This window comes from Anoplopoma fimbria, chromosome 4, assembly GCF_027596085.1.
Source record: "Anoplopoma fimbria isolate UVic2021 breed Golden Eagle Sablefish chromosome 4, Afim_UVic_2022, whole genome shotgun sequence".
In the NCBI taxonomy this organism is placed as follows: domain Eukaryota; kingdom Metazoa; phylum Chordata; class Actinopteri; order Perciformes; family Anoplopomatidae; genus Anoplopoma; species Anoplopoma fimbria.
The window spans coordinates 7,038,682-7,066,175 of NC_072452.1; the positions used below are offsets into that span (position 1 = coordinate 7,038,682).

A 27,494-nucleotide genomic window follows, 5' to 3' on the forward strand; every position below is an offset into this window, starting at 1 on the left:
CTCATTCATTCTTTTTTTGATAAAGGCATAGACTTGACTTGATGCCAAAGCCTCTCAGTTTAGAGTTTAGTGTGTTCCCCTGTATAGTGCTCCCCTATAGTATCAGCACAATAAACAGCAGTGTTCAAACAGCTACAGTTTCTTACAATAATGCCAGGAAGATTGTTTTTTTTTTTGTGTCAGGCGAGATTTCAAAGTGCTAGTCACATGTTCGTCAGCGAAATGTGCCAGCATGTCAGGCAGAGATAAGGACCTTTATGTAGAAATGTATGTGCAGAGGGGATACGATGGAGAACAGCATAATTCATGCTTTCATAAATCCCACCGAAAGCTGCATCCTTGCACCATATTTCTGTGATACGATACCTCTGTTGCGCATATTGAGAACAGGTTATAGTTATAAGCTGCATGTGTTTCTGTTTTTCTATTTTCACGTGTTTTATGTATGTATTGTGATAGTTGTAAAATGTTGTCTTTATTGGATCATTTTTATCTTTTACTACCATAGCACACGGTCCAGAATAATGATAAGCACAACTCAAATTAGAGCAAGAGGAAAACAGGAGAGACAATACCAGGGAGAAAGGAATAACATGCAACAAAGGTCCAGACCCAAATTAAACCCAGAACATTCATATAGCTAAATTTGGCACGAACCGAATGTGCCCTGTGGACACGTAATTGTCTATTGTTCCAGCTGGGATTGTTAGTTTATGAGTGGTGGACAAAAGACAGGAAGTTCATTCAGCGTAAGGCTCAAAAATACGGTATGCTGTGTGGAGGAAAGTCCATACTACGGTCTTATGTACTCTTCATACTGTTTTAATACCACTAAGCCTTGGGCTTTAGATAGCACACCATGAACACTGACTTCAATTACCCCTATGTTAACGGTGAGCTGTATACTGTACTCTGTGTAGGAGGAGTGCTCACACTGTGGGCGTGTTCCCGTGCAGAGAACACTCCACTTGATTCTGTTCTGTACATTATAGTCTGCAGTTCAATAATTACAGAAACCTTTAGATAGTATCAGCTTATTGATGTGTGTTATTGAGACTCGATCGCAAAAAATAATGTGAGGGACAATTTGCACTTCATCGTAACTAATCGAGTTCTAAGCAAATACTTTATAAAGTGAAATCTTATGTCAGCTGGTCCGGTCAAAGGCTTCTTGCAAAATTAAACCCCAAAACACCCTGTAACACAGTTTTTTTTAAATTATTTTCTTAATTAAAAAAAGGGAAATTATTATGTCAAGAAAAACACCGGGAGTTACGTTTGTAACTATGGTTCTATGAATCCCGGAGATCGACAGAGTTCTTAATCATCCAGCGTTAAGCAATGCCTCTGGCGGTCAGTAAGGATAAAGGAAAAATATCGGTAATTACGATGTAACTGTGGTTCTATGAATCCTGGATGACTGCGAAAGGAAGTGTCTAACACTGGATGACTAAGAACTCTGGTGGTCAGTCAGGATGAAATAGAACATTAACGTTAACATCATGCATCTGAATAGTCTACCTCAATTAGTATATCTATATTTTCTACAGACATAAGACATTTTCTTTTTTTTTTTATACTTACATTTTTTGGACAATTTTCTGATATATATATTTTTTGCTCTGGACAGCGATTGTACGCTGTAGGCCTATTCTAACCCCTTACTCTCTTAAGAGAAAACTCCCTTCGATATTAGCTGAACTTTCTCCCAACCCAGGAAAAAAAATAAAAACACTGCAACATAGGCACGGGTTCTGTCAGTCATCTAGTCCATTAAGTGCATAACTGTTTACAGAGCTCTGCACTGAACTGCACATACATAATTTAAACTTGATCCTGAGAGAGTTCTTCAGAGTTTCACTCCGTTGTGCAGCGCATCATATTTGTTGGTCCTCTTGAAGCTACCATGAGCGTGCATATGGCTGATTACGAATCACATCACCTGTCTTTTTTTCTCAATTAGATGCTCACGGCCTCGGGTACATTTATCCAGTGGAAGAGAAATGAACGACAATAACAACCAGAGCAAAAAAAAAAGAATCTGCCCTTGTTCCCTCCACACAAAATAACAAAACAATGATCAGAGTTGATAGACATTGTGATCTAGCTGTTCTGACTGACTCTGAATCAACCATCTGGGCTCTCAGATAATATTATAGAGGACTTCCTCCCGAATTTGCTTTGCTCCTAGCTCACACTTTAGACGGGGGAGAATAGACAATGGTTTTAAGGTGAGTACATCCCATATTGTCTCCCCCCTAGAGAACAACTTGTTTTGAAGCCCCGCCGGCTGATAGGCACTTTGCCGGGAAAAGAACGCGGAGTGAAAAGCTTTGAAAGTCGAATATGGATGAATAATTAATGCATTTGACTTGGGAGAACAATAGTATGGAATAAAAGAAGAAACATTAACATGCTTCTAACAGCAAAAAGCTGCTCCGGAGGAAAACAGGGAGGAAGCAGGAGCTGAAGGAGAAACCTCCAGGGTGAGGAAAGGGTATCCAAAATGCCTACAGGAGAAGTCACTAGCTATAGGCTCACACCTGTGGTTTCCTAACAGAACGTAATGCGACGTTCCCCCCGCAGCTCCGTGGGATTAACAATGCCCCTTCATTGACATCAGCTGTCATCTCCCAGGTGTGTTCCTATGAATTGATTATATAAAAGCTGATATAACAGCAGATGTGACTACTTTTCTCATACAGTTGAATGATTTCACTTGGAGTGGCAGAAGGTAGTTTTCATTCAGTCGATACTTTGGTTGGGTTTGCTTTTTTCAACTAATGATTTTTTATTTTTATCTATCTTTTAACCATTTGCAAGCTGTTTTATGCACTTGTCTACACGCATACAGATATTTTTTAAAGCGTATATTTTCCTCTGTGTTTTGGCCTCTCGTCTACACGCAAACAGAGTTTTAGGTCACTAAAGTGTACATTTTTTAAAAAGCCTTCTAAGGTTTAGATTTTCTATAACTCCTTTTTTTTTTTACCTGTCTGGACATTTAAAACAAAGCGCTTGGGAAACAATGACGTCATCTCCCCAATCGGGGCTTGCCGATTTCCCCACCTTCTCATAGTCTTCCTAGGCAGGAGACCGTTTCTGAATTGCCAGAAAGATGTCTGAATAGTTCGTAAAACAAGACTCCTAATCAATGTTTTCTTGGGCTTGTATTGTAAAAATGAAATCTTCTTCTGTCATATTTGACATATCGTGGACGTACGTTCTAGTGTGGACGGAAATTTTTTGTAAAACGAAGGTCATGTGGATAGAATTTTATTTTAAGACTTAGAGGACAATAACAGTTAAAAAAATATCTGTGTGTTACATCGGACTCTGGCTGGCTATATTTATTTTATATTCTATTTCAAATTATCAACTGAGCTGCTCCACAAGCATCTGTTGAAGTACCCACTGCGGTACCAGTTCCACTGGTTGTAAATCACTGGTTCAGGCTATACTGAAGAAATTTAGCACAGTTTATGCATCACAGGCGCATTTACATTTTCACACTTGCAGACACATGTACACACCCACCCGCACAGTACCAACCATAAACACACAGCCAGGTTATCCTTTTGGCATGCTTGGAAACTTCGGCATGCTGGAGATATGGCGTCGTGAAAAAGCCTCTCTCGGATACAATAAACACCCACAAGCACACACAATCAGCTTGATATAACCCCTGATAGTGGCGCACACACACAGACCCTGTAACATCTGTCTAATCTCCTTTCAAACATGGCGTATAGAGCTCACACCACCATCGAGACCCGCTGCCAGGGACTATGTCGAGGCCGTGCAGGGTGCAAGGCCTCTGGATTTTAACCCTGGCTCGGGGAGTGATGGAGCCGCTGCATGCTCCAAACAGACTCCCAGTAATCCCCTAAAAACATCAAAATCCTTGACATTTTGGCCGATTTCCAATTTACAAATGTAATATCGCCTCGTGAAATTTAAATGGGGATTTGATAGATCTGACGGCAGCCTGAATATATGCAGATTTTCTGTGTGATGTGTTTGTGGGAAGAGAGGGAAAGTCAGGTCAACGCAATTATGCAATGTGCAGAAAAACTGTGCTGTGGGGCATTTTGCAACATATCCTACTCTTGGCACATGTTACTTTTCTGTGTGTGTGTGTGAGTTTTGTGCAGGAAAAATAAAAGGAGGTGTTAATGACTAGTTCTCACCTGTGTCGGGTGTCCCGGTTCCTGATAATAAGCCATAAAGGAGTGTTTAAAAAGGAGAAAAGAGAAGGTAAAAACAATCATTTATGATGCTAACGAGAGTCACTCAGAATTTCATAGGCTACAATGAGTCAATTCTCCCCTCATATAGTGGGATTAGGGTTGATTTAGACGGCTGTATTATTTCACATTAAATATTTACCTAAACAGGAAGCCTTTTACCATTTCCTCCCAGAGGACAGGGAAGTATCAAATACAGACACTATGAAACCTTCATCTGAACCAGAAAATATTAGTCAGACATACAATAATAACAGAGAATGAGAGAGTAAAGTTACATAAGGAGAACGCTTTACAGGACAAATGACTGTGCAATCCCATCGAGATCCTACGCTTGAGAAAATACAGAAATAGAGAATGTAGCGCCTGCAGCGCAGTAGGAGATATCATCGTCATAATCCACAGAAGAAGAAAAAATATCTTTGTTTCACAGCAGAGACTTTCACATCCTTAAGAGGTAGATTAGAGTGTGTGATGTCTGCATCTCGCGCACTCTGCTTTTGCATGAAGACAACCTTCAGCATGTATTCTGTTGAGATCAAACAGATCACAACCGCAGATGGCAAACCAAAGCTAATGCCATACTAACCCACATCAGCTGAGCTAATTTTGTTCTAATTGTGCTCGACTCAATCCCATGATCAAAATCCCACTGCTTCCTACCCACTGTGGGAGATCCATATCGAGATCAAGTCTACTCATATCACACGCATTAAAAAACGGGAACATGATTCTCACTTGAGCTCCAGTATGGTTCTGGTGTATCCGTCGGGATGGACCCTGCGGATGAAGTTAAAGTCCCCCACATAGAGGGAGCCGTCGGGGCCGCTGGCCAGTGCCACCGGAGCAAACAGCATCATGTCCCGGGCGGCGCCGCTGCAGCTCGGACCGCAGGGGACGCTCCGGTAAAAACCGTTCCCCATCACAGTGCTGATGACGGGAGGCTGCTGGGAGAGGAAGACGTTCTCTCCGTTTCCCTTGTGAAGGATTCCTGGGGAGGGAAGGAGGCGATTAATAACTACAAAGGCACTGACAACACATTTTCTCAATCGGCTTTTCGCTCCTGGTGATGGGATCCTGCATGAGAACGACACTTAATGCCAAAGTTTGAACAGTTTTGGCCATTTCACTTGACAGATTTTCTGTATTTTTTTGCTTAGTCTGAGCTCTTCTCGCTGGTTAAAAGGGGATTTTGGAGTCATTTGTAAAAAGGTTTAATTTGCTTCTCTCCACTGAGCTGTCAACGAAAATTCTAAAATCAAAATTAAACTCGAATAGTTAAAATAAAAACTGATATTCAAATTCACAACTGCAGCTGTCGGCCTCGCTCGCACTGAATTCACCGCATGACGCTGGACTCTCCAACAACGTCACTTTCATAAACTGAAAATGAAATGACGTTTTGCCGGGATTCCCCACTGGAAGCGAGACATGAGCGGCACGTGAGCGTTCTGTGATCGGATCCCACACGCTGACTCCGTCTTCGGTAAACATCTCTGAGCGTCTGTCAGCAGCAGCTCCTGTGGAGCTGAGTGGACAGCAGCTCGTTGACCTTCACCTGGCTGACTGACAGCAGACGTTTACTGAACTAAAATAGTTTCCATGTCGGCTCCGTGGGAAGAAATCAGTGTTTGTAGGCCCACTTATTGATTAATTGATTACATTTCCCTTCCCACCATAGCGTGTGAGGGGAATCTGCCTGTAAGGAAACAGGTTCGGGGGCTGTTGGGACACAGTGCCATGGACATGCGAAAAACAACGTATTTGAATAGTTAAAACATATGTCATTTTTTAAGACCGAATATTAGAATGTAATGTTTGGCCAATTTTGCCAGCCCTTCTCTGCACCAATTAGGATTTTGCATAATTTTTATATAAATGTGATGTGGCTGTTTTGCTGTACAAACCACAGCTGCGCCACCCGGATGAAGCAGGTTGTGTTTCGAGTGTAAAACTCTTCATAAAAAATAACTTACAATGTCATTTTTTTCTAAACTACTTGGATTCTTGCACATTTCGTAATAACTATTTCATGCTATGGGTACTTGAGTAAGTAGTCAAGATTTTTTAAGGCCTTTAATAATATTGGTATTTGTTGTGCTGGTTTGTTGGTAGTAGAATAGAATCTAAACCAGTCACCAGAACCTCTGCATTTTTGCTATCTTTACTTCGAAGACAGCAATAGAAATACATTTTGAACTTTATTGTGTTATTTTGGACAATTTTAAGGTATTGTGAGATTTTATTTTCTCCATAAATGCCAAATAAAGCAAACCAAAAATAAGTTTTAATCATGTAGCTTTCTGATCTTTCTATATATGTATTTGGGATACAATGTATGTTATTGAGTCAAAGGAAGCAAACCGTAGGTGTTGTTTATATATATTTGAAAATAAGTTTAAGTGTGTCAGCTAACCTCTGTATGCCAAAACAAAAAAAACAGTACACAAGTATATATTATTTTCTCTCACCACTGCGTATGTTGAGGGCGTGGTGTTTGTCCAGAGACCACCCTCCCAGGTTTGAGGGGATCAGTTCAAATCCCTGCATCAGAGCAGTCCTCCGCTCCCATTGGATGACGCCGGGACACGACTCGTACTCGTAGCCCACAGACACTGAAATACGAACACACACAAAATGGGGACGTCACTCACAGCAAAAAAAAAAACATGTTCTGTTGGCCTGCCACGGTGCGTCTTAGCACGTTCAGCAAAATGAGGTACGGAACATCACAGCCAGACTTTACAAGCAAGCATTTCTCTCAAAAACTGTACTGTAATGAGTGGTGAGACAGATGAAAGGCCTGTGGCGAGACCTCATCAGTGTGTGTGTTTGAGTGAGATCAGTGAGAAGTGGAAGCGTAATCAGTAGGAGCCCGTCTTCATGCTTGGCCTCTTAGTTGTAATGATACGCTGTGCAGCTTCCCACTACAACTAACAACTATCAACAGATATTTCTTTTTTAGCTTGGCAGGATTCAAAATACCACTTCAGACTTGGAATACGTTTAAAAAGGCAGCAGGTGACAAGGCCGTGGGAGATCTCGAAAACATACAAACATACTCATGTACATGTCTTGTGCATTTTTAAAGGAAGCGTTTTTTTTGGGAACGCAATTCATGTAGCGTCATGTTTCTGGCCAACAGACAAATGTAAATCCACTCTCCTTTTTGGTTACCAAATATCTGTCTCTTTAGCAGCCAAATGCTACGTTCGCAAGCTAGCTGCCAACTTGGTCCGTCTGCCGTTTGATGCTAGCAGGTAGTGTGTGAAGTGGCTTCATCAGAGCTTTTACACTGAAACCAGCTGCCTGCTGTGTCTAGAAAACAATGGTGATGAAAGTTTGCGGACTGTAAAATCAAATACAGTGCGCTGAAGGTCATTGAAACTCTCTCTGTGGTCTCCTCACCACGAGTTACCCTTTTGAAAATTACAGTCAGTGATTTGATCATTTGTTTGTATAAAAATATTGATCAGTGTTGCTATAAGTAAGTCATTTGTTCCCACCACATGCAGTGATTTAGGTTGCATTGCTTTCATATTAAAGTAACTTTTCACTGTGGGAGCATTATAAGTAAGAAGTCATTCCATCTTAAGTAACCCGCTCCTTCTCTCTCTGCATGTTCTCTGCTCTCTATCAGGCGAGATGCTAAAACATAGCAACTTATTTGTCCGTCCACAATCCTAAAAGGAATGTAAACACACTAGTCTAACATATAATTAAAGCAGTAGGAGTTCGAAACAGTGTCAATTTAAGAAAAATGTAAAATTGCTTAATTGAAGATAATGATATACTGTACAGTGAGGAAAGCTGACAAGTTTGACACAAACGTGCTAGAGGAAAAGCTGTCGCTGTCAATCACAGTTTTTTTGTTCACTTTTGCACTGGTCTCTCTCTTTACTTGCTTCATTGTAAACCAACATGCCTGAGAATCAACGGGCACTGAAGAGGAACTGAGGAGCAAAGCCAGAAAGTAAAGACCAGTGGAGATGGTGGAATACGAAAGTAGGGCCGCTCACATTATGTACGAGCTCAGGAGATTCCCTTCAAGAAAAACTCTAGGCGAGGCGCACGGGGCCGACTTAAATTTTCAACTCAGATGGTACAATCGATGAAGTAATTTGGGAGGGAAAATAATGGGTGATTTGGGACACTGGGGCCTTGTGAAAGGAAAGAAAAGAAACCCCTAAAGTGTTGGACAAAAGTTCTTAGTCCAGGAACTATCGCTTAAGTACATTCAAAAGGTTCATTTGTTTCAATTTTGTGTGTCTTACGCTCTAACAGGCTTGTGATCTTGGGTTTTTGAAGGACAAAAACAGAACCGAGAGGCACTGAGTAGTCAAATACACGTGTCTTTAAAATGTAACATACTGTGGAATGAGCTGATCCTTCAAGTCACATTGCACACCCACTTGAAGAACCTGTTTCATGGCCTGGAAAACAATCCATCCTTATGAAAATGCATCAAAGGTTGCCATAAATACATTGCAGTCAGTAGGGACACTGTCCAGTAAAACAGAAAAAAAAAAAGAAACCACCTACAATAACGCTGATTTTATTTGAGGAACAAGGCTTTTCCAGGACAAAACGGGCAAAGCAATCTCAAAGGGACAGTGTCGGTGTTTTGAGAACTGCTTCACAACCCAATATTACCTTGGCTATATTACAAGACCCGACACACACATCAGCACACGTATACACACAAACAATACCCATGCACACTATAATACATGAACGCACACTCAATATCTCACAGGTGAAAGCTTTCATTCCCCTCTGCTGAAGCCTCAGGCAATGTGTTCACCCCAGCAAACAGAGCATGATCTCCCTTCCTCTTGTTCTCTCTGGCTCGGTGTGAGCACATGAAGTGTGTGTCGTCAGATGCGTGTCTGTGTTGTTGTGCCAACAAAGAGCCGGGACAGATTAGCGCAGGAAGGGGGGTAGGGAGGGGCTGAAGCCTCTAATATTTAGTGACAAATATGGTGATTTCGAAGAAAATGTTGTTTTTTTATTCAAGTACCCTGACATTACTGACACCTTCACCTGAGCTAAAAGTTTAGGAGGAGCTGCTCAATATTAACTGGCCAAATCCAAATAACAGCAGAAAAAATGCACTCAGAGTAGGCTCCATGGAAAACAAGGACAAGGCATCCAGTGAGTGTCATCTGTTCATCCACAGGCACATTTAAGCCAGACGGTTTGGGCTCCATGTTGGTATAGTGGTGTACTTCTGTTCCATAATATTTTGGTCACTTTATTAGTGAAAATGCATCCATGTAATCTTTAAAATCACACAAACTGGTTTTTTTTCGTCTTTCCATTTTATTTTATGGTTTTCAACTAGCTGGTACAAAAAACAATATTCCAGTTGTGGCATTTCCTTTACTATAGTTACTCCTTACAGCTATCTGACGGCAACAGTTATCCATTCCATCAACAGTCTCTAACTGGAGTGATGTGGCTCAGATCAGCCGGTTTTGTAAAAGAAGCATCAGACTGTTGCAAAATTGCACATAGAATTAGTCGTTTAAGTCGTTTTGTTAATTGTTCTACAGTTTCTAGTGCAAATAAACAGGCGTGTTGGTGCCAGACACATTCATACAGTTTCATGAAAATCTGTGGATCACTTTTAAATCTCTGCTAATAACTCCCTCAGGAGGACGGACTGTTCCAGTCATTCTCTATTCGAAGGACTGTGTAACCGGGGAAACGGCTGTCTGCCGTTCAACGAGCATCGCCTGAATCATTTTTTTATTATAATACAAGATATAGAGATTAGAGAAAGGTTAGAGATTTTTTCATAGTGTAGTTTCGAAAGACTGTCATTTTTTTTGAGAACTAGAATTTAATTTATGTTTCAGCATGAAAATGTTGCTATTTTTTATGCATTATTATCAAAAATTCAAAATAATTTCAAGAAAAAGCAAACAACAAAAAAACTAGACCAGGTTTTAAATTCTACTTTCATTTTGTTTACGGCAACACTGTGGTATTTAACCGCAGATATATGGACCATTGTGTTTACAAATAAAATCATCAATCATCAACACTATTACGCACGGAAAACATGTTGACCAGCCGAACATCATGTCGACAGAAAAGACTCCAATGTCTGGCATTATCTGAACAGGTTTCCTCTGAGGAAAACTCTCCATATGATTCTCAAATTGTCCTCATGACGGGGAGAGCTCGCTGTTTTAAGAGGCTGAAAGTATTGAATGTGATTGGCCGCGATATTCTGGGTCTCCAACGCACCCACCTCTGAGGCTCTCTGATCCCAGCCCGTGCCCAAGTGCGCCACAGGTGTGCCAAACGGAGCCTGGCCACGAAATTACCTAAAAGTGTGTTTGGCATGCTCCTGATGGGCAGGGGTGCACTTGACTGTGATCTGGGCACCGCTAGGTTCAGGAAAACTAAGCCCTCTGTGTCCTTCATGAGCATGCAGAGAACCAACAAACCCACAGATGGAAAAAATATCTAATATTTAACCTGCTGTAATGTTTCTTTCTACAACTTTACTACAGAAAATGAACATCTGTCAGTTGCTATCTCTAAACAATATCACGGGCATTCATCTAAGCTGCTCCACAAATGCACTTATCCAGGACACTTACCCGCTGAAAATATGTGCATGGCAGGAACTAAAGAAGAGGGAAGGATCAGGGGAAACATGTTTTGAGAAGAGAGAACAAGGGAGGGCAGGGGGAAGACAGGACAGAAGCAACGGGGGGAGATCAGAGAGAATGGAGGAAATAACAAGCGGTGAAGGGAAGAAAAGGGAGTTCTTAGGAGGACAGAAACGGCAGGAAACACGGTGAGGGTGGAGGAAGGTTGGAGGCGAGGGAAGGGGGTAGGGGGACAGGGAGGGAGGGAGGGAGGTGGTTCGGCAAAGCAGGACAAATAAAAAAACGGGATCATAGGAGTTGAGAAAAGGTGAAAGATCAGGCGAGAGCCGGAGCAGATGAAATGCAGCTCTAGCAGATAAGGAGAGGAGGAGGACGGATCAGGAGGAGAGAGAAAGCCTCGGGACGGAGAGATGCAATCTTTGTACGAGACCGAACACTCGAGTGGACAAAGCTTCGGCTGTGCCTGCGATATCTCGCCGCTTATGGAAAGCTCTTTCTCGCAGCTCCACTGTTTGTCTACACACAAATAAAAAAGTGGCGTTCCATTATCCCTCAAAATTACCGATAGAGAGTTCACAAGTCTAAGCCTCGATGGAATCTATAAAAGGGGATGTTTTTACCACGATGAACCAACGGCGCAATAACATTTACGGTTCTTTATCCAGTATGTCTTGTTTTTTTGTTTTCTTTTTTTTCCAGAGGTGAGGGAGGATATTAGGGAAAATAGGAGATGGGGCCACAATAACGAATCCATGCTCCATAGAGCCAGTTCCATCAAAACCGCAGAGAAAGGCCATCTCCCTGCAGCTGCATCTAATATCTTTACTCCTAGGTGCTCTACAGTAAATCTGTCCAGCCGTCCACTGTACGTTCTCTCTTTTGGAACAGCACTACTGCGCTCTGCTGTCTGAAGGTCCTGTTGATACAGAGTCTAAACGGCTCACTGTTCAACTGTTCACATGCTCCATGAATTTCCTGACTAATGATATTTGAACTAAATGGAACACGTCCTTTCATTCTGGTAACTCTACAGTTGTCAAACACGCCATTAAAGAAAGTAGCGCTAATTATTTACTATCAGGCAATCGCCAATCTCTCCCTTCCCAGCTGGAGACCTGCCATTAACAACTGGTTGATTACCGACTGAATGGTCACTCATTCACAGGACGACTTCCAATCAGGCTTTTGTTGCAGACCACAGTACTGAAACAGCCGTTTAAACGACTTCAGAGTTGTTAAGGGGAATGATCCAATTTACTGCTCTGGTATTGTATTGGTTGATGGGAGCGTTTGACTAAGTTGATCAAAAACGTCTTACTTCAAAGGGTTGAAAAGTGATGGATCTTCTTTTATATATCTTTATTGGGTTTGCATCCAATCTGAAGGGAAGACATTTTACTTGATCTCCCAGCGATTCTATGTCTGGAAATACTGAGCTGAGCAAATCCATTTTCCCATACAAATCCTGAGCCCTGTTTTAAGGAATAGTTAAATATTTGGAGAAGGATGCTTACTGGTTTTCTTGCTCATAGTTGGGTTAGATGATCCATACCACTCCCATGTCTGTGCATGAAATATGCAACGGGAGGATTAGCTTTGCATAAATTCTACAAACAGCGGGAAACGGTTAGCCCATCTCTCTTTAAAGTTCACAAATCATCCCATTAACACCTCTAATGCTCTCTAATTACTAATTTATACCCTGTTTATTTAATCCCTACACAGACAGGAGAGAGATGACAAGAGAACGTAAGAAGGATTCCATGGGAACTGAGGACGTTGCTGTTACCGCACATGGTCAGTGTCTTAAACCCTGACACCCCCCCCCACACACACACACACACACGCTTTCTTATTTAAAATAAGAAAAACATTTAAAACAAAGCCTCTTGTATTTTATATTCTACCTACCGGTTGCGTAAGTGAGGCCCCAGACCTCCTGGCCATAAATATCAGTCTTGTTCCAGACCAGCCTGTGGACCAGGCCAGGCCCGGCGGGATACCAGCGCTGGTACAACCTCCCCTGGACCGATGCACGGACATGCACCTTGGAGAGACCGCCCAGTGGGGAGATTGGGGACAACAGCGAGGGAGGTGTGAGGAGGATTCTGAGCAGTGAGAGGTAGCCTGCAGAGCGGGTGCTCAAATAGCTCAGCTTCAAAAAGGCTCCGGGGATCGAGACTTCTTCCTGCACCGCCTAGGGAGAACCAGATAGGGAACAGAGAGAGAGAAACACACAGGTGGAGAAATGATATGAGAAAGAAAGGTGTTGTGTCATTACTTGGTTTTCTTTAATAATGAGCTGAAAGGCAGGTACAGGAATACACAGCTCACACGGTAACGTGCAGGGAGAACACCACATGTGTGTAAACCACAGTGTCACAATAATAATCTTGAAATGATTCTTTCTTTAAGATATTTTCAATGAATAAATAATAATATCTGTCCCTATCCAGGAGGGTTTTCTTTTAAAGATAATGTCTATTTCCTAAATCCTTATAGACTAGCAAATAAAAGGCCAAGCTCATTCCTCTAATAAACAGAAAACTAGCTGCTGCAGCGAACATTGATTCATCATGTGCGATATTTCTCTTGGCTGAAATCAGATACTGTTTGAGTGCCTTAAATCAAATTATCTCTAAGACAACTATCTCTGACACATTTTTCCTCTGAAGTCTAACAGCTTTGATGCCATTTTTTTTACACAGGTGAACACGGTGGGTGTTGCTAAGCTCACAGGGAACACTAAGTACTGTTCCTCCAGTTTATTTGTTTAATTCTTTTTTTGCTGCCTTGTTTGTCCTGAGGTGTTATTTGTTATGAGGATAAAATGTTCCTTCAGTTTGACTATGCGTTCATTTTTAAAATGAGCTTGAATTTGTGCAGATGTCGTGTTGTGGATATGAATGATAATATATGAAGGCAAAAAAAAAAGGAGCACTTTGCTTTGCCACAAAAGGATCGTGTGACAAAAGTACACGTTGGATATGACATTCTCTGCAGTCTATCAGGTGTCCAGGTAACAAGAAAAAAAACCTCTCTGTGTCCTGGGAATTTTAGTTGGAACTGAAATGAGGTCGGGTTGAGGCTTTGGTTACTCTAAAAAAAAAAAAAAAAGTCTGTGGAGTCACGTTGGAGGGTAAATATATAATCACCAGTCTGACCTCCACACCTGACTTTCAGCCACCTAATTTGCTTTTGTTGGTGGGGACGTATATGGATGGAGTGCTAATTTGCATTTTGCTCATTCCTTATTTGCATGATGCAAATACGAATTGAGCTAAATTTGCAAAACCCTGTGAGACCGGGTTGTTTTGTTGCTGAGCTGTAACAAATTGAGCCGAAGCTTCTTTCTTACCGCCTGTCTTCTGTAGACATGAAGCAGTGCATTGTTACATTTTATAAAGACTAGTGACGACATGCCCGGCTCAGTCTGCAGATCCCTGATGCTGAGCCCCCCACTGTTGCCACGTTCATTTCATTTATTCAAAGTTTATTAAAATTGAACATCCGCCAAGTGTAAAGTAGATCGGAAGGACGGTTCTTGAGATATGCAAAGGACATACCAATGCACCCAAAGACGGAGACTCCTTGCTTTGTAATTAGATTTTCTGATCGTAGTTAAGTCGTTAAGTTTCATACCTGCAGCTCCGGTACTGCCGGCCCCTTCTCTGCACATGCTCCCGTGTATCTAGGGAGCGGGTAGGGCAGGACCAGAGGGTAGGGACTTAAAACACTCCTGATGTCACACGTGGGAGTTTGAGCTTCGTCCCTGGACATGGTCACCTGATCCAGAACCAGGAAGTTGTTGTTTGGCGTCCAGATGGTGCGCGTCTGTGGCAGGAAGGGTGGCCGCTGGAACATCAGGGTCATAGCCATTGCGCCCAAGGTCACCAGGTCAAAACTAGAGACAAAGGACAGTTAGACAGATTAAGATTGGAGTGAAATGATTAAAATAAGCTTTTTTTTGTTTGTGTATTTTTATGTGTGGACGTCTCTACCTTCCATCCTGCCTGCTGATAGTGTAACCGTACTCTGGATGCTGTGGGAAGGTGATGTTGACTCCAACCAGAGGAGAGCCGTCCTGCAAGGAGACGCTACCTCGAATCACAGCTACCCGGCTGGAAAAAAAACACAGACAGGAGGCCGAGAGAGAGAGAGCAAGAGAAACACAAAGAAAGGGAGAGAGACGCCTGGTTTTACAATGATGGAGAACATAATGACTGTTTGAAGAGAGAGGCACATTCTTCCGAGCGACCTTGTGCGTGCAGAAAAAGCAAAAAAACTGCATTTATTCTGCTCAGTGCAATTCCCTTCTTTAGCACAATGAAATCTGCCGGATTGCGAGGATACGAGGACCAAAAATATAGCTTCACCCACGGTAAAACCTTTCAACACCCTGTCATATGAAAAAACAGAACTTCTGCATCATGTTTATATTACAGTGACAGTGGTACCTGCAGCAGAAAGGGGCTGTGTCGGGCTTTAAATAGACCTTAAACTATCAGTCACATCCAGACTATTTTTGAAAGATTCATCTTGATTTCGCAGGTAAAGTGTGAAATACACTGCTTCAATCTAGAATAATCGTTGAACTGCTCAAATGGAGACAGATAAGGGCAGCCACGTGTGATGTACGCACACAAACTCGCACACACACATTCATTGATGGAGCCTATCTGTTACTCCAGAAGAGGGATAAATGAAGGATGGTGAGGTTTCTCCGGGTGGCTGCGCTGACCTGTTTGTTACTCCTGTCCTGAAAGCTGCCATCGATTTCCTCTCTGAAAATAACTGCCATATAATTAATTTATTTGTTTATTCTACAAGTGAACCGAAGGGGAGAGGGGGGGGAGAGAACACACTTTGCCATTTTTCAGAGAGGCATCAGTCCTTGTTTGCCAAACCAAACATTCTAGGTCATCAGCCTCCGTGTTTTTACTCTGTTAGATGGAAGTGAGAGGGCCGCTGAAAAATTTATGGGGACACCCTTATGACTGGTGAAACCAAGAGACATTAATATGTAACAAACAAATACTCTAATTCAGTTGTAGCCTGACACTGATACCCGGGGACGAAGCGCTGCTGTGCGTCTGCTGATCTCCGGGGGAACACAGATCACCGAGATGTGTGTGCGCAGACATGAAAAGCCTCATTTATATGCAAACACACACGCTCTCATTAAACAAATAATGGGCGATGGACGATCCGATGCATTAATACGGATGCATTTACTTCATTATCCGCACCATCCTGTCTCTCTACATACTATATAAAAGGACGGCTCAAGGACACAGGCATGCAAAACAAACACATGGAGGTATTTGGCATGCACGCTCGGATTTCAGGCAAACAGAGAGCACGGCAGCACATACCTGGTATCAAAGGGCACGTCTCCTGGGAGAGTGTGTGTGGCCGCCTTGCCGAGGAGGAAGCGTATGCGGCGGTAGAAGCTGTGGGTGTGGGTGCTGGTGGGCGAGGGGGATGCGGCGGGGGTCAGCGGGCTCTGCTGCAGCAGGGCCAAGGGGTCGGCCGAGCCGTGACACAGGGGGTCGGAGCCGCAACTCAGCTGCTCGCAGCAGTCCGGGTCCACGCAGTCTATGAGGCCATCTGAAATAGACAGGAAGTTAAACCTTTATAAAATTAAATACCTTGAATTAAATAAAACACACACAAAAAACAGCGTTTTATGAGGAGTTGGTTGTTTAGAGGGGTGGTTGAATTTACACAGTAAAAATGGACGAGACATTAACATCTTCATTGTGCATAACCAATAAAGGCTTTAATAGATTTAAGTGACTAAAGGTGCTGAGAACACATTTCTACTCTAAAGGCCAAGGTACTGTATATATCCTCAGTGGAAAGACATGAAGAAGACACCATAAAAACCAAAGACCTGCCAAGAAGTAATTTTCCCACTGCTCGGCCGGTTCAAGAAACTCTCCCGGAGTAATCTCATTTACAACAATGAACTGCACATGTATCATCATAACCATGAGTATCAATCAAATGAGATTCATCAGGGGCCATCAGTGCACAATTAAAGCATCTATTGTTATAGATCCGACCTGAATCTCGGGCATTATTTGAATGCGATCCACAAATCCCGGCGTAAACAATGAGCCGCGGATACGAACCGCGGCGGCAGGTAATGGGAGCCGGGCTGGCATTTGTGTTTCCTATTTCAAGCCTGTTTCTGAAAAGGCAGGAAGCCGCGCTGACATTTAAATGCATCTGACCACGGAGCAGGGAGCGAAAGGCCAACAATATTCTATTATAACCTCCTCATACAAAAAGGTAGCTGAGTACAATGGCTGATTTCCATAAGATTCACTACTTTAACATGAAAGCCCACTATTAATTGAAATTCTAATACCACTATCATTAAAAGGTGGCACACGTTTGTGGCTTATTATGCAGGAGCTGTTGTTTACCATCGCACACAAAGAGGGACAGTGAAAATGTAGATTTTGAACATATGTAATGCATATAAATATGTATGATTACACTGCTAGTGTGGAAAATTACTGTTTTTGTTTTTTTCCCAAGAGGAAGAACAATACATGCGCTCTGCTGTCCCATCCAGGCGGAATAATTGAAACTCTCTCTTCAGAGTCTCTCTTTATTCACTGATTACTTGTGATAGCATCTTTCCATCTCTGTCTATCTTCAGAGACAAAAAGATTGCTGCGAGAGACGTCTACGAGTGCCTACGGTATATCTCCCAATTAATGGAGATGGCTGAATTGTGCGATGGAAAATTATGGTATCTGAAAAGCTGTGCAGAGAGGTGTGAGGATAGCAAGATAAGAGAAGTGTAAGTGGTCTCCATACGGCTTTGTTAGTGAGTCTTTCTAAACTGAACAGTTTGATACCACCAATGCAGACGCTTCATCCATATTCATACGACATAACAGTTCTATATAATGTCATGCACCATGTACTGTATATGGCTTTTTGCACAAAGTGCAATTTATTGTAATGCAGAGAGAAAGTGGTCGCTTCCCCCACCCACTCACCACCTCGACCTCTACTTCACTCTACACACCGACAGAAAGACAATGTGATATTCAATCAAGTCAACACTTTTCTATTAAAGGGGTAGTCTACAAATTCTGTAGTGCCTTTCCATCATGTCGGGGGATTTCTAAGAGCAAGATCTAAGAAACATAAAATATAGATATGGTGGTATTCAAGCAGCTGAGGTATCCTGACTTTTAGTCCAAATATGGGTTAAGCAAGACCACATAATGCAACCAATAGAACCATCTCTTCATAGTAACACCAGAGTCTTTTAAGGCGATAGTCCAACATTTTGGTAAATACGGCAAATCACTTTCTTAATTAGCTGAGAAGATCTATACTGCTCTGTCCTACAGCCAGCTGCTAGTTAGCTTAGCATGAAGACTGGAATTAGGGAGGGGAACTGCTAGCCTGGCTCTGTTGAAGAGGAAACACAATCTAATTACGAGGGCCGATTTAAAATCTCATTTATTTAATCCATACACAAACCACAACAGCAATTTCTAGTTTTAATGGAGGGTTATATATATATATATATATATATATAAGACTTCTTCTTAAGACTTCTTCTTAGCCGCGCGCAGTGACTTCCTGGAATCTCGCAACCTCACAGGGACTACGAGACACCAGGAACCCGCTGTTCTTCATATCAAAGGGGCAGGGGGATGGAGTGTATAGATATTCTCATCTAGCTCTCTGCAGGAAAGTGTATTTCCTTAATGTTAAATTATTTGTTTAAAATCTACATTCTTTGTTTATTTAAAATTTAAAATTTAGTCTCCAAGTCCAAGCTGAGATAACCTCCGATGACATCATTAGGGTTATCTATTTCAGACTTGACAAAGCCACAGACGGAATTATACAACTGATTCGACAGCTCGACTCGTGATCTTCATGACCTGTAGACCTTTATGTATAAAGTAAAAAAAGGGGCTGGAATGTCCCTTTAAAACCGACAAAGTATGAAAAGGTTCAGTTTGACGAAGGCGTGAATGAATTAAACGAAGGCGTGAATGAATTAAACGATCGTGCCAAGGTGTTAGGTTCACAGTATGACGGCTCTTTAGCACTTCTCTCACTCTTCTTAAACACCACAGAGTAAACGCCATTAACAAAACAAGATCAGTACAATGATGTAATACATTAAAATAAAACCCGTCAGTGCCTACGCTGTTGCGGTCCTGCTATGACTTGTTTCCTTTGTTTAGGCCCTACTTTATAGTCCACCAGACATTTTTTATTGCCTGGCTCTGTGGTTATAATCCAGGGTGAGGGCCTGTATTTCATGTTTTGAGCAGCCCGTCTACGCCGACTTTCTGAAGTGTCGGCTCAGTCAGTCATGCAGCTTTAGTAAACAATGTGCAGAGTGAAAAACCCCCCCCAAAAAACCGGTTACACTGCAGCTATCAGCAGCACTCTGCACCAGCTGAAAGAAAGGACTACAAAAAAAAGTATGTATGTGTTTGAGGTTTCCCACTGCTGTGTGCACTCATTCAAAAGCCACTCATTACAAAATATGGATCCATGGGAAAAAATAAAAAAAGCTTTTCCTCTAAACAAAAGAGACACTACCTTGTTTGCTATGACGGATTACAACACCGGCTTAACGGTGGATATTTGAAGTTTTAAAATGCATGGGCACAGTTGAAAATAATCTGACGGTGCACTACATCCTCAAACTTGTTATGTTGAGGAGAACAGCCTTGGATGGGACCGAAATGGCAGGTAAATGACTGCAATTGAAATGTTCCTTTCTTGTCTCTTCACCTGAGGATAGAACGACACCGCTACGAGGCTGAGCGACACACATCTCTCGCCTGCTACCAAACAGCTCCCAACCAAAGAAGAAGAAATCTATTCTGCATGGTTTGCTGTATTTAGACTTGAGAAATTTTCTCAGAGTGCCTTTTATCCTAGCAGGTGGTATGCATATTAGACATTTAGCTGGGATGAGAGGGGAAAACAGACGCACACCCTGCATGCACGCACACACACACACACACACAAATACATATTCGATATAATAATGACCGGCGGGACTCTGCAGGAGTCTCGGCAGGACTGGGACAGCACGGAAGGATGCAGGGGAGGAACGACGAGGCAGAATTATTTTCGGCAGGAGAAACAGGAGGAGAAGTAATGGAATGGAATGGACAATCTGCCACAAAGACAGAAATGAAAAGAGGTACGAGAGAGGAAAAAAGGGATGGAAAATGATAGATGATGTTAGAATGTCACCTCCGTCGTTGTCTGTTCCATCACTGCAGTCAGTTTCCATGACAACGCTGCATCCAGGCCCACTCCATCCAGCCTGGCAGACGCAGCGCCAGCCGCTCTGCTCCAGGGTACAGCGCCCGTGCCCGCTGCACAACCCCGGGCAGCCGTCTGAAAAGGTGTGACCCATGTGCACAGGTGCGCACGAACACACACACACACACACACACAAAAACAAACACACACACACAAACACACATTTTGGGGCATTTGTGAGCGTGTCAGAGGAGCACATTATGACATTTCTATCCTAAATAAAGATGAATTACCTTTCACAACGACGTCCAAGTCATGAGTAACTGTGAGGGAAAAAGAAAAAAAGGTGAGAATTGTGTAACAGAAAGCAATTGTAGCAGTGACACCTTTTTGAATCCTAACATATTAATCAAAACATCAAAAGGAATAATCAAACACTCCCACATACACACACACACACACAGCTCACCAATGTTACAGTGCTCTCCCTCCCAGCCAGGCTGGCAGATGCAGGTCCCGTCGTGGCACTGGCCATGTTCTTCGCAGCGAGGATGACACGCTCTCTGGTCGCACGCAGCGCCAATCCAACCCTCCTCGCACTGGCACTGGCCCTCGGAGCAAACGCCATGGCTGCCACATGGCACCGGGCACAGTTCTGCCGAAAACAGGTGGGTGGGGGATACGCGTGAGAAAGAAAAAAAAAAAACTTGCAAGTTCGAGAGTGAGGGAGGGAGGGACAATAAGAGGGAGGGGGAGCAAATGGAGGAATCGAGTGTAGGAAGGAAAGAAAGCGGTAAAAGAGGCACAGGGGAGTTGTAGAGGGGAAAAGTTAAAAAGAAAATTCTGGATTGGGGGTGAGACACTGGAGATAGGTGAGAGAAAAAAAACTAGCGATAGGAGAGGATAACCTCAGAGACTAAAAAAAGTCTACTTTCTCACAAAACATAATCTTCCCACCTCTAATAGCTGAGCTCCCTGAAGGAGGGGAATAGACTCATAATAACAGCCAAATGATTCGTATTTGCACCGCATATTTAAACTACAGGGACTCAAATTCAGCTCTATTACTCTTTTCTGACATTTTGATCAGATTTGGTCGGTATGTTAATACCCTTTCTCCCCCTTCATCTCTCCATCTTTGTCTCTGTCAGTTTTCTCTTTTCAGTATCCCTTTCCCTCCCTCTCCCTTGCAACAGCCCTTAAATTTCGTCCCTCCTCTTTTTATTTCCTCTCCTCAACGCTCCTCACCATCCAGCTCCCCCTCTCTCTCTTTCTCGCTGCAGAGGCAAAGCCTCATCCATCAGTAAAGAGAGCAAAGTGCTGGAGGCACACAAAGACTACTTATCCAGCTGCAGTAAAAAGTTATTTCAATTTAAATATACATAGTATGGAGAGGGAGGAAAAAAGTGGATTAAAGTTGGAGAGTTTTTCAGCTCTCTATTAGAATTACATTAGCTTAGCTATGCTTCAACAAGACCAGGACGTAGCATTGCAGGATCCTTTTGATTAAAAGCCCGGCAGGTGGAGAGAGGCCGCTCATATCTCAGACACTCAGCCACGGTCTATCATTATCATGGGCTATATCACTATAATAAGGCGTGCACACACCTGAGAGAGGCGGCTAATGCCGATTGCCTGCAAATCATCGGTGTGCACGGTTAAGGCGGATCCTTCCCGACCACCAGCGTTCAGCTAGTGTGGCGGAAAAAGAGGAAAATCAGCGCTATAATGGCTATTTTCCTCTCTGTCAGTTTACACCTCAAGGACAAGGACACTCTCTCACTGTGTACCGCAGAGGGCCGCATTCTATATATTTGACACGAGAGAACATATGCTGTACTTTTCCTCTTACAATTCATAACTCGCTGCCTTTTCTTTACTGTCGGTGTAGAATAGCTGCCTATCGAAGCAGGCAGAGTTTACTGAGTTCAAAGGAAGGTAGGTGTAGATGTAAGAAATCCTTTTACAGCTATATCTTACAACCACGCACTGACTAGTATAAAGCGCAATGGTAACCGGGTTCGCAATAAACATCAGCAAGCTTTTAAATGCCAAGCCGAATGTTTCTCAGAGTGGCAATCTCTGAAAGGCCCTCGCAGCAAAGTGAGAATAGAGGTCTTTTTTCTTCGTTCCCCGCCTGCCTTTATTTTTCTCCCCTCATTTAGCTCAAGGGGACGTGTGTGAGTGTGTGTATATTTGTATGTGTATAAGCGTGTTGCACTTTGAATGCACAGTAAAGTGAGTGCTTTTGCAAGAGGGGTGGCTCCAGAGCGTCATGAGAGGAAATCTCATTTATGAACAGCATGAAGAGAGAGGAAAAAAACAACAAATGCATGCACACACATTTCACAGAGTGGCTCCGGTCCATATTTCTCTTTCGTGTCTATCAAATCCCAAGAAAATAGTATCTGGCAACACCATGCGTGCTACCACACTAGCACACTAACACTAGCGTTCAAGAGGTGTGTGGTGGCGATTTCCTGTTTTTTTTGTTTGTTTTCCATTTAGTTTTTTCTGTGGGTGAACAGTAATCCTCAGGTCTTACCAGTGTAACAGTCCGGCCCTGTCCAGTTGGGCTGGCAGGCGCAGGTGTCCGACTCAGGTAGATAGGTGCCATGTCCTGAACACTGCTCCTGACATGCTGGCAGCGGGTCATCGCAGCTTACTCCTGCCCAGCCTGCAGAGCACACACACTCCCCACGCACACAAACGCCGTGCCCGCCGCACTGAGGGTCCACACAGTCCACTGCAGGGAGAGAGAGAGAGAGAGAGAGAGAGGAGGAAAGGAAGAGCGAGAATGAGTCAGAGGTGAGAGGAGGGAGGGAAAGGGTGGGTGGATGGGGTGGGTAGTGGAGTTGGGGCGGTGGTGCTGGCCTCATTATAATCATCAGTTCACCGAGTATGAAAGCAGTGTTCTTTGCATCCCATCCAGGAGTTAACCACCCCAGCTACAATCCCTGTATCTGTTCCACAACATTACACTTCATAGGACACTTAGAACTGAGGCTTTGATAAGGGGGTGAAATGGGTTGGTTTGTGTGTGTGTGTGTGTGTGTGTGTGTGTGTGTGTGTGTGTGTGTGTGTGTGTGTGTGTGTGTGTGTGTGTGTGTGTGTGTGTGGTCATGGTGGCACCGCTGTGTGTGTTAGTGTGTGTAATTACAGCTCTGAGCGCCAAGCCAAAGCTCAGCACAGTTCGGCTCAGCTCGGCTCCGCCGCTCAAGGTCAAACACCTGATTTAGTCTCTGCAGGCCGAGATACCGGAGGCAACAGCAGGGCAGTCTCTGGGACAGCTGTGCCATCAGGTTATCGTCAAGTGTAACATCATAATTGTTTTAGATATCATGGCTCTGTTTGTTTTCGCTAATTTATTGGCCGGTTTTACAATGGACAGTTGCAAGGGGAGGTTGTGACAAAGGCCCACGGCTGGTTTCCTGTACAACAGTGAGGCGCCTGGGCTACCTGAATCATTTATGGTCTGGTCGTTTCAACCCAAGGCCATTAAAACTCTCTTTACTTATAGGTTTATGTCTTAGCATCAATAATATAACAGCATTTACAGTAAATAATAAATACACGTTCCATATATAGAGTGGTACAATTTCACATTGTTTAGGTTTTTAATAGTGATAAGTCTATAAGAACCATGTTGATAGGTAATGCTATGCTTTAATATTGACATAAAACCGTATGAAGAAAAAAAAAAAAAAAAAAGTTATTACTATTCCATCCATTTGGGATGAAAAAGTTCTTGCCAACCTGGCTCTCGGCATTCTTCTGATCTAAAGAGGAAGTTTGATGTTGCCAAGGCGCTAACTGAACTGAACTGTTTTTGCTCGCTAAATCTGAACCATGAAAGGTCATGCTGAAGTAGCTACCAGCAGTTTCTGTTTGCCCTGTAATCATGAACATACAGACAACAGTCACCATGATTGCTCCGGATTTAGCAAAAATTTGAAATTGGAAGTGCTGCAGATACCAGCAGTATGTATGATTTATGTGCAATACAATTTGACAATGATGACACTGTTAAGATTAGGAGCAATGTATCTATATGGTAATTATCGAAACTAAATTGATGCAAATTGCACCAATTAGGTTCAAAGTTAAAAATCTATGTTAAAGCTGCATTAATTGGGGCCAATTGATAAAGCAAAAACACAACACTGACCTATTATCACTTTAAAAAGCTGTTACGGCCCGTAAGTGTCTACGTTATTAGTTTAACTAAATTTCTCAGTAGCGTGGGGTTAGTGTTGCTGTTTTCTGAATCAAATAATTTTTCAGTAGCTTAGCTCTTTTATTATTCAAGTCTTTGGTAGCTTCGACACAAGCTACATTTTCCCAGACATTTCTGAAGCTTAAGCGCAGTAAGTTTAAATTGATGATCGTTGAATATACAATATAATTTAAATAGTTCATTATATATATATAAAACATAGACCTGGAATTAAATTGGTATAATTATTATTGGTATAATAACTAAGAATATGCACGTTACCAGAGTAACTGGTAGTTTAGCTCACTATACTTTCTAAGTAGCTTTCCCAACACTGGTTACGGCTAACATGTTAGCAACTTTAGCATACATTTCTAAGTCGTGTTTCGCTCCACCTGATGAATGTAGGTCCAATATTCACTCTCCATTTAGCTCTGTTTTGGTCTCCACCAAATCACGAGGTAAATATCTGCCTCTTTAGCAGCTAAATATTCCATTATGTTCACTAGCTAGACGATAACTTTGTCTGCCTGCCGCTTGTTGTTACGCAGGCTGTAAATAATAAAACCCTCATGCATTTTTTCTATGTAATAGGTTATATTTATCATATTTTATATATATATATATATATATATATATATATATATATATATATATATCCTGACTGATGGTCTTAGAATAGAGGGTGCTCTATGCTGTACAGATTGACTGATTTCACTTCCATAGAGCTGAGAGGGTTTGCAGTCGGGCAATAACTCTCTCTGGATTTGACACCAGGACAGACCCCTGTAGAAAAACACCATCATTTCATCCATAAAATATATACATAAAAATATTGATCAACGCAGCTTTAAAATAACCAAAAAACAGCTAAGTAACTTATTTAAATGTGTAAAAGTGGAGCCATCTTAGTTGTGCATGGATGACATCATGAGGTGTGTATTACTCCTTTTGAGAGAGTAAAGCATCTTACCTTGTTCACAGTTAACCCCTTTGTATGCTGGACCGCATATGCATATTCCCTGGATGCAGGAGCCGTGGTTGGAGCAGGTGGGGTCGATACACTGACCTTCCTCCACGTTACATTCGGCCCCCTTCCAACCCGCCAGGCACACACACCTCCCTTTCTCGTACACGCCGTTGCCGCTGCACAACACAGGGCACGAATCTGCAACAGGACAAACACAGATTACTACCACGTACTCAGAGGCACACGCATGCAAACAACACACACACACACACACACACACACACACACACACAGACACACACACACACGCGCAGTGCTGCAGTATATTAGCTGAGCGACCGCAGTAACCTGCCGTGAGTGGGGCTACGCTCTCTTATCTCAGCTGGGCGCGGATTCAGCAAATCCTCAAGCAGCCTCTGTCTCCCTTTTATTTCTCTCTCTCTCTCACACACACACACACACACACACACACACACACACACACACACACACACACACACACACACACACACACACACACACACACACTCCAGCTTATCCCTCACGCTGTTTCAATTTACTCAAGCACCACCTGAGCCCGGCTACCACGGCAACCCAGGAATTGTAGAAAATCCCCCCAACGTCACCTCACTTACTCTGAACAGGCCGTGAAAACAATCGTGAAAACGGAAGATTAGGGACGAGAGCATTAGGGGTTTATGGAATGAGGGTGGAAAGCAGAGCCATCTCCATGCAGAGATGGAGAGCCGTGTGGCTAATGCAATGACAGCCAGGTAGAATAAAGTCTGTGAGTATCTGATGACGCACTGACAGTTACACTCCAGTTAGACTCCTCATTGCAGCTGGAGGAGGCATGGCAGCTCCAGACTTCAAATGGATTAGAAAGACTATTCCAGAACGGACGGGCAATTTGTATTTCTTTTTTTTTTTCTTGGAGAATTTGCAGTGAAGACCCTATGTGTTCATGCGTGCGGGCATGTGTTATGTGTTTGTTTGATCCTTTGTTAAAATCTAACACTCTGTGCACCCCACAGTTATAAATTCACACTTCACTTTTTTTCCCCTTTTTTTACAGCTCCTGCCAAAACTTGCTGTCTAACTTTTCAAAGGCAGAATATTATCGAGCGAGCAAATGAGCGAGGATGAGAGGGGAGGGAATGAATAAATGATGAGCGTAAATAAATCATGGAATGTGATATTATATCAGCTGTTTCTACACAATGAGACTGATACAACTACAATAATTTTTACAAAGAAAGACAGAGGCAGAGAGAGAGAGAGAATGAGAAAAAGAGATGGAGAGAGAGCAAGTGGGAGGGCGGATATACAGAGACAGAGAGAGGATCGAATGCTGTAGAGCTGTGACGATGACAGGGAAAGGTTGCAGTTTAAGGATGTTGTTCCATATTTTAAAACCAACAGCAACATGACAAGTACTGCCAGTTTCACCAAACAACAGCCTATGTGCCATAGCACGCCATTGTTATTCCACTCTGCAAATTTTCGAGGTGTGAAGTTGCTGTCAATAGCCCTTCCTGCAAATGTTTCAAGTTAACATCTACGGTGGATGTGCCCTTTGAGTTGCTAGAGGGCTTTTAATGTGAAGCATTTGTACAGGAAGTGTTATGTTTTTTTTTGACAGCAACATAACTGTGTCAGAAAATCAGCAGAATGGAAGTGACGGGGGAAAAAGCCGGTGAATGAAAAACGTGAAGCCGATTTCTGTCGAAGAGGAGAAACTCAGAGAAGCAGAGTGGTGAGTATACATGACTCTGTTGCTGTACTCGTTTAATTGGTGATGTGGAAATTCAGATTGTACTGGATTTTTTATTTATCAAGAGCAAACAGCATCAACAGCAAATTGACACGGGAGCACATGGGAAAACAGGGAGAGGTCTAACTAAAACACAATTAAACATACTTAAAAAGGAGAAATAAGGAATAAAGTAATGCCTTTTTTTTTTTTTTTTAAAAGTAAAGACCTGATTCCTTCCCTGAGGTAAAGAAAGGTAAGAAAGGTAAAACAGTACGAAGTCGCTGTAAATATTCACTAATGGCCTGAAGACGTATTTACTGCTGTAAATAGTCCCTTGAAAAAATACTATTTAATCCTTTTTGAGTAACCTTTAAAAAAAGAAACCCTACATTTTTGAAGTTTTACA

At 42.6% G+C, this 27,494-nt stretch overlaps 1 protein-coding gene across 1 annotated transcript in view; it reads right to left on the reverse strand.

Annotated features, from left to right (window-relative positions):
* The window catches only part of tenm1 (teneurin transmembrane protein 1), a 152,215-nt gene that overhangs the window by 42,458 nt on the left and 82,263 nt on the right, over positions 1-27,494 (reverse strand). The window contains exons 10-20 of the mRNA XM_054598175.1: positions 25,336-25,530; positions 22,692-22,892; positions 20,616-20,801; positions 20,135-20,281; positions 16,249-16,483; positions 14,875-14,994; positions 14,516-14,777; positions 12,785-13,070; positions 6,719-6,862; positions 4,986-5,238; positions 4,191-4,211 (exon numbers count right to left, since the gene is read on the reverse strand). Coding sequence (XP_054454150.1) covers positions 4,191-4,211; positions 4,986-5,238; positions 6,719-6,862; positions 12,785-13,070; positions 14,516-14,777; positions 14,875-14,994; positions 16,249-16,483; positions 20,135-20,281; positions 20,616-20,801; positions 22,692-22,892; positions 25,336-25,530 — 2,050 coding nt within the window. The remainder of the gene's footprint in view (positions 1-4,190; positions 4,212-4,985; positions 5,239-6,718; positions 6,863-12,784; positions 13,071-14,515; positions 14,778-14,874; positions 14,995-16,248; positions 16,484-20,134; positions 20,282-20,615; positions 20,802-22,691; positions 22,893-25,335; positions 25,531-27,494) is intronic.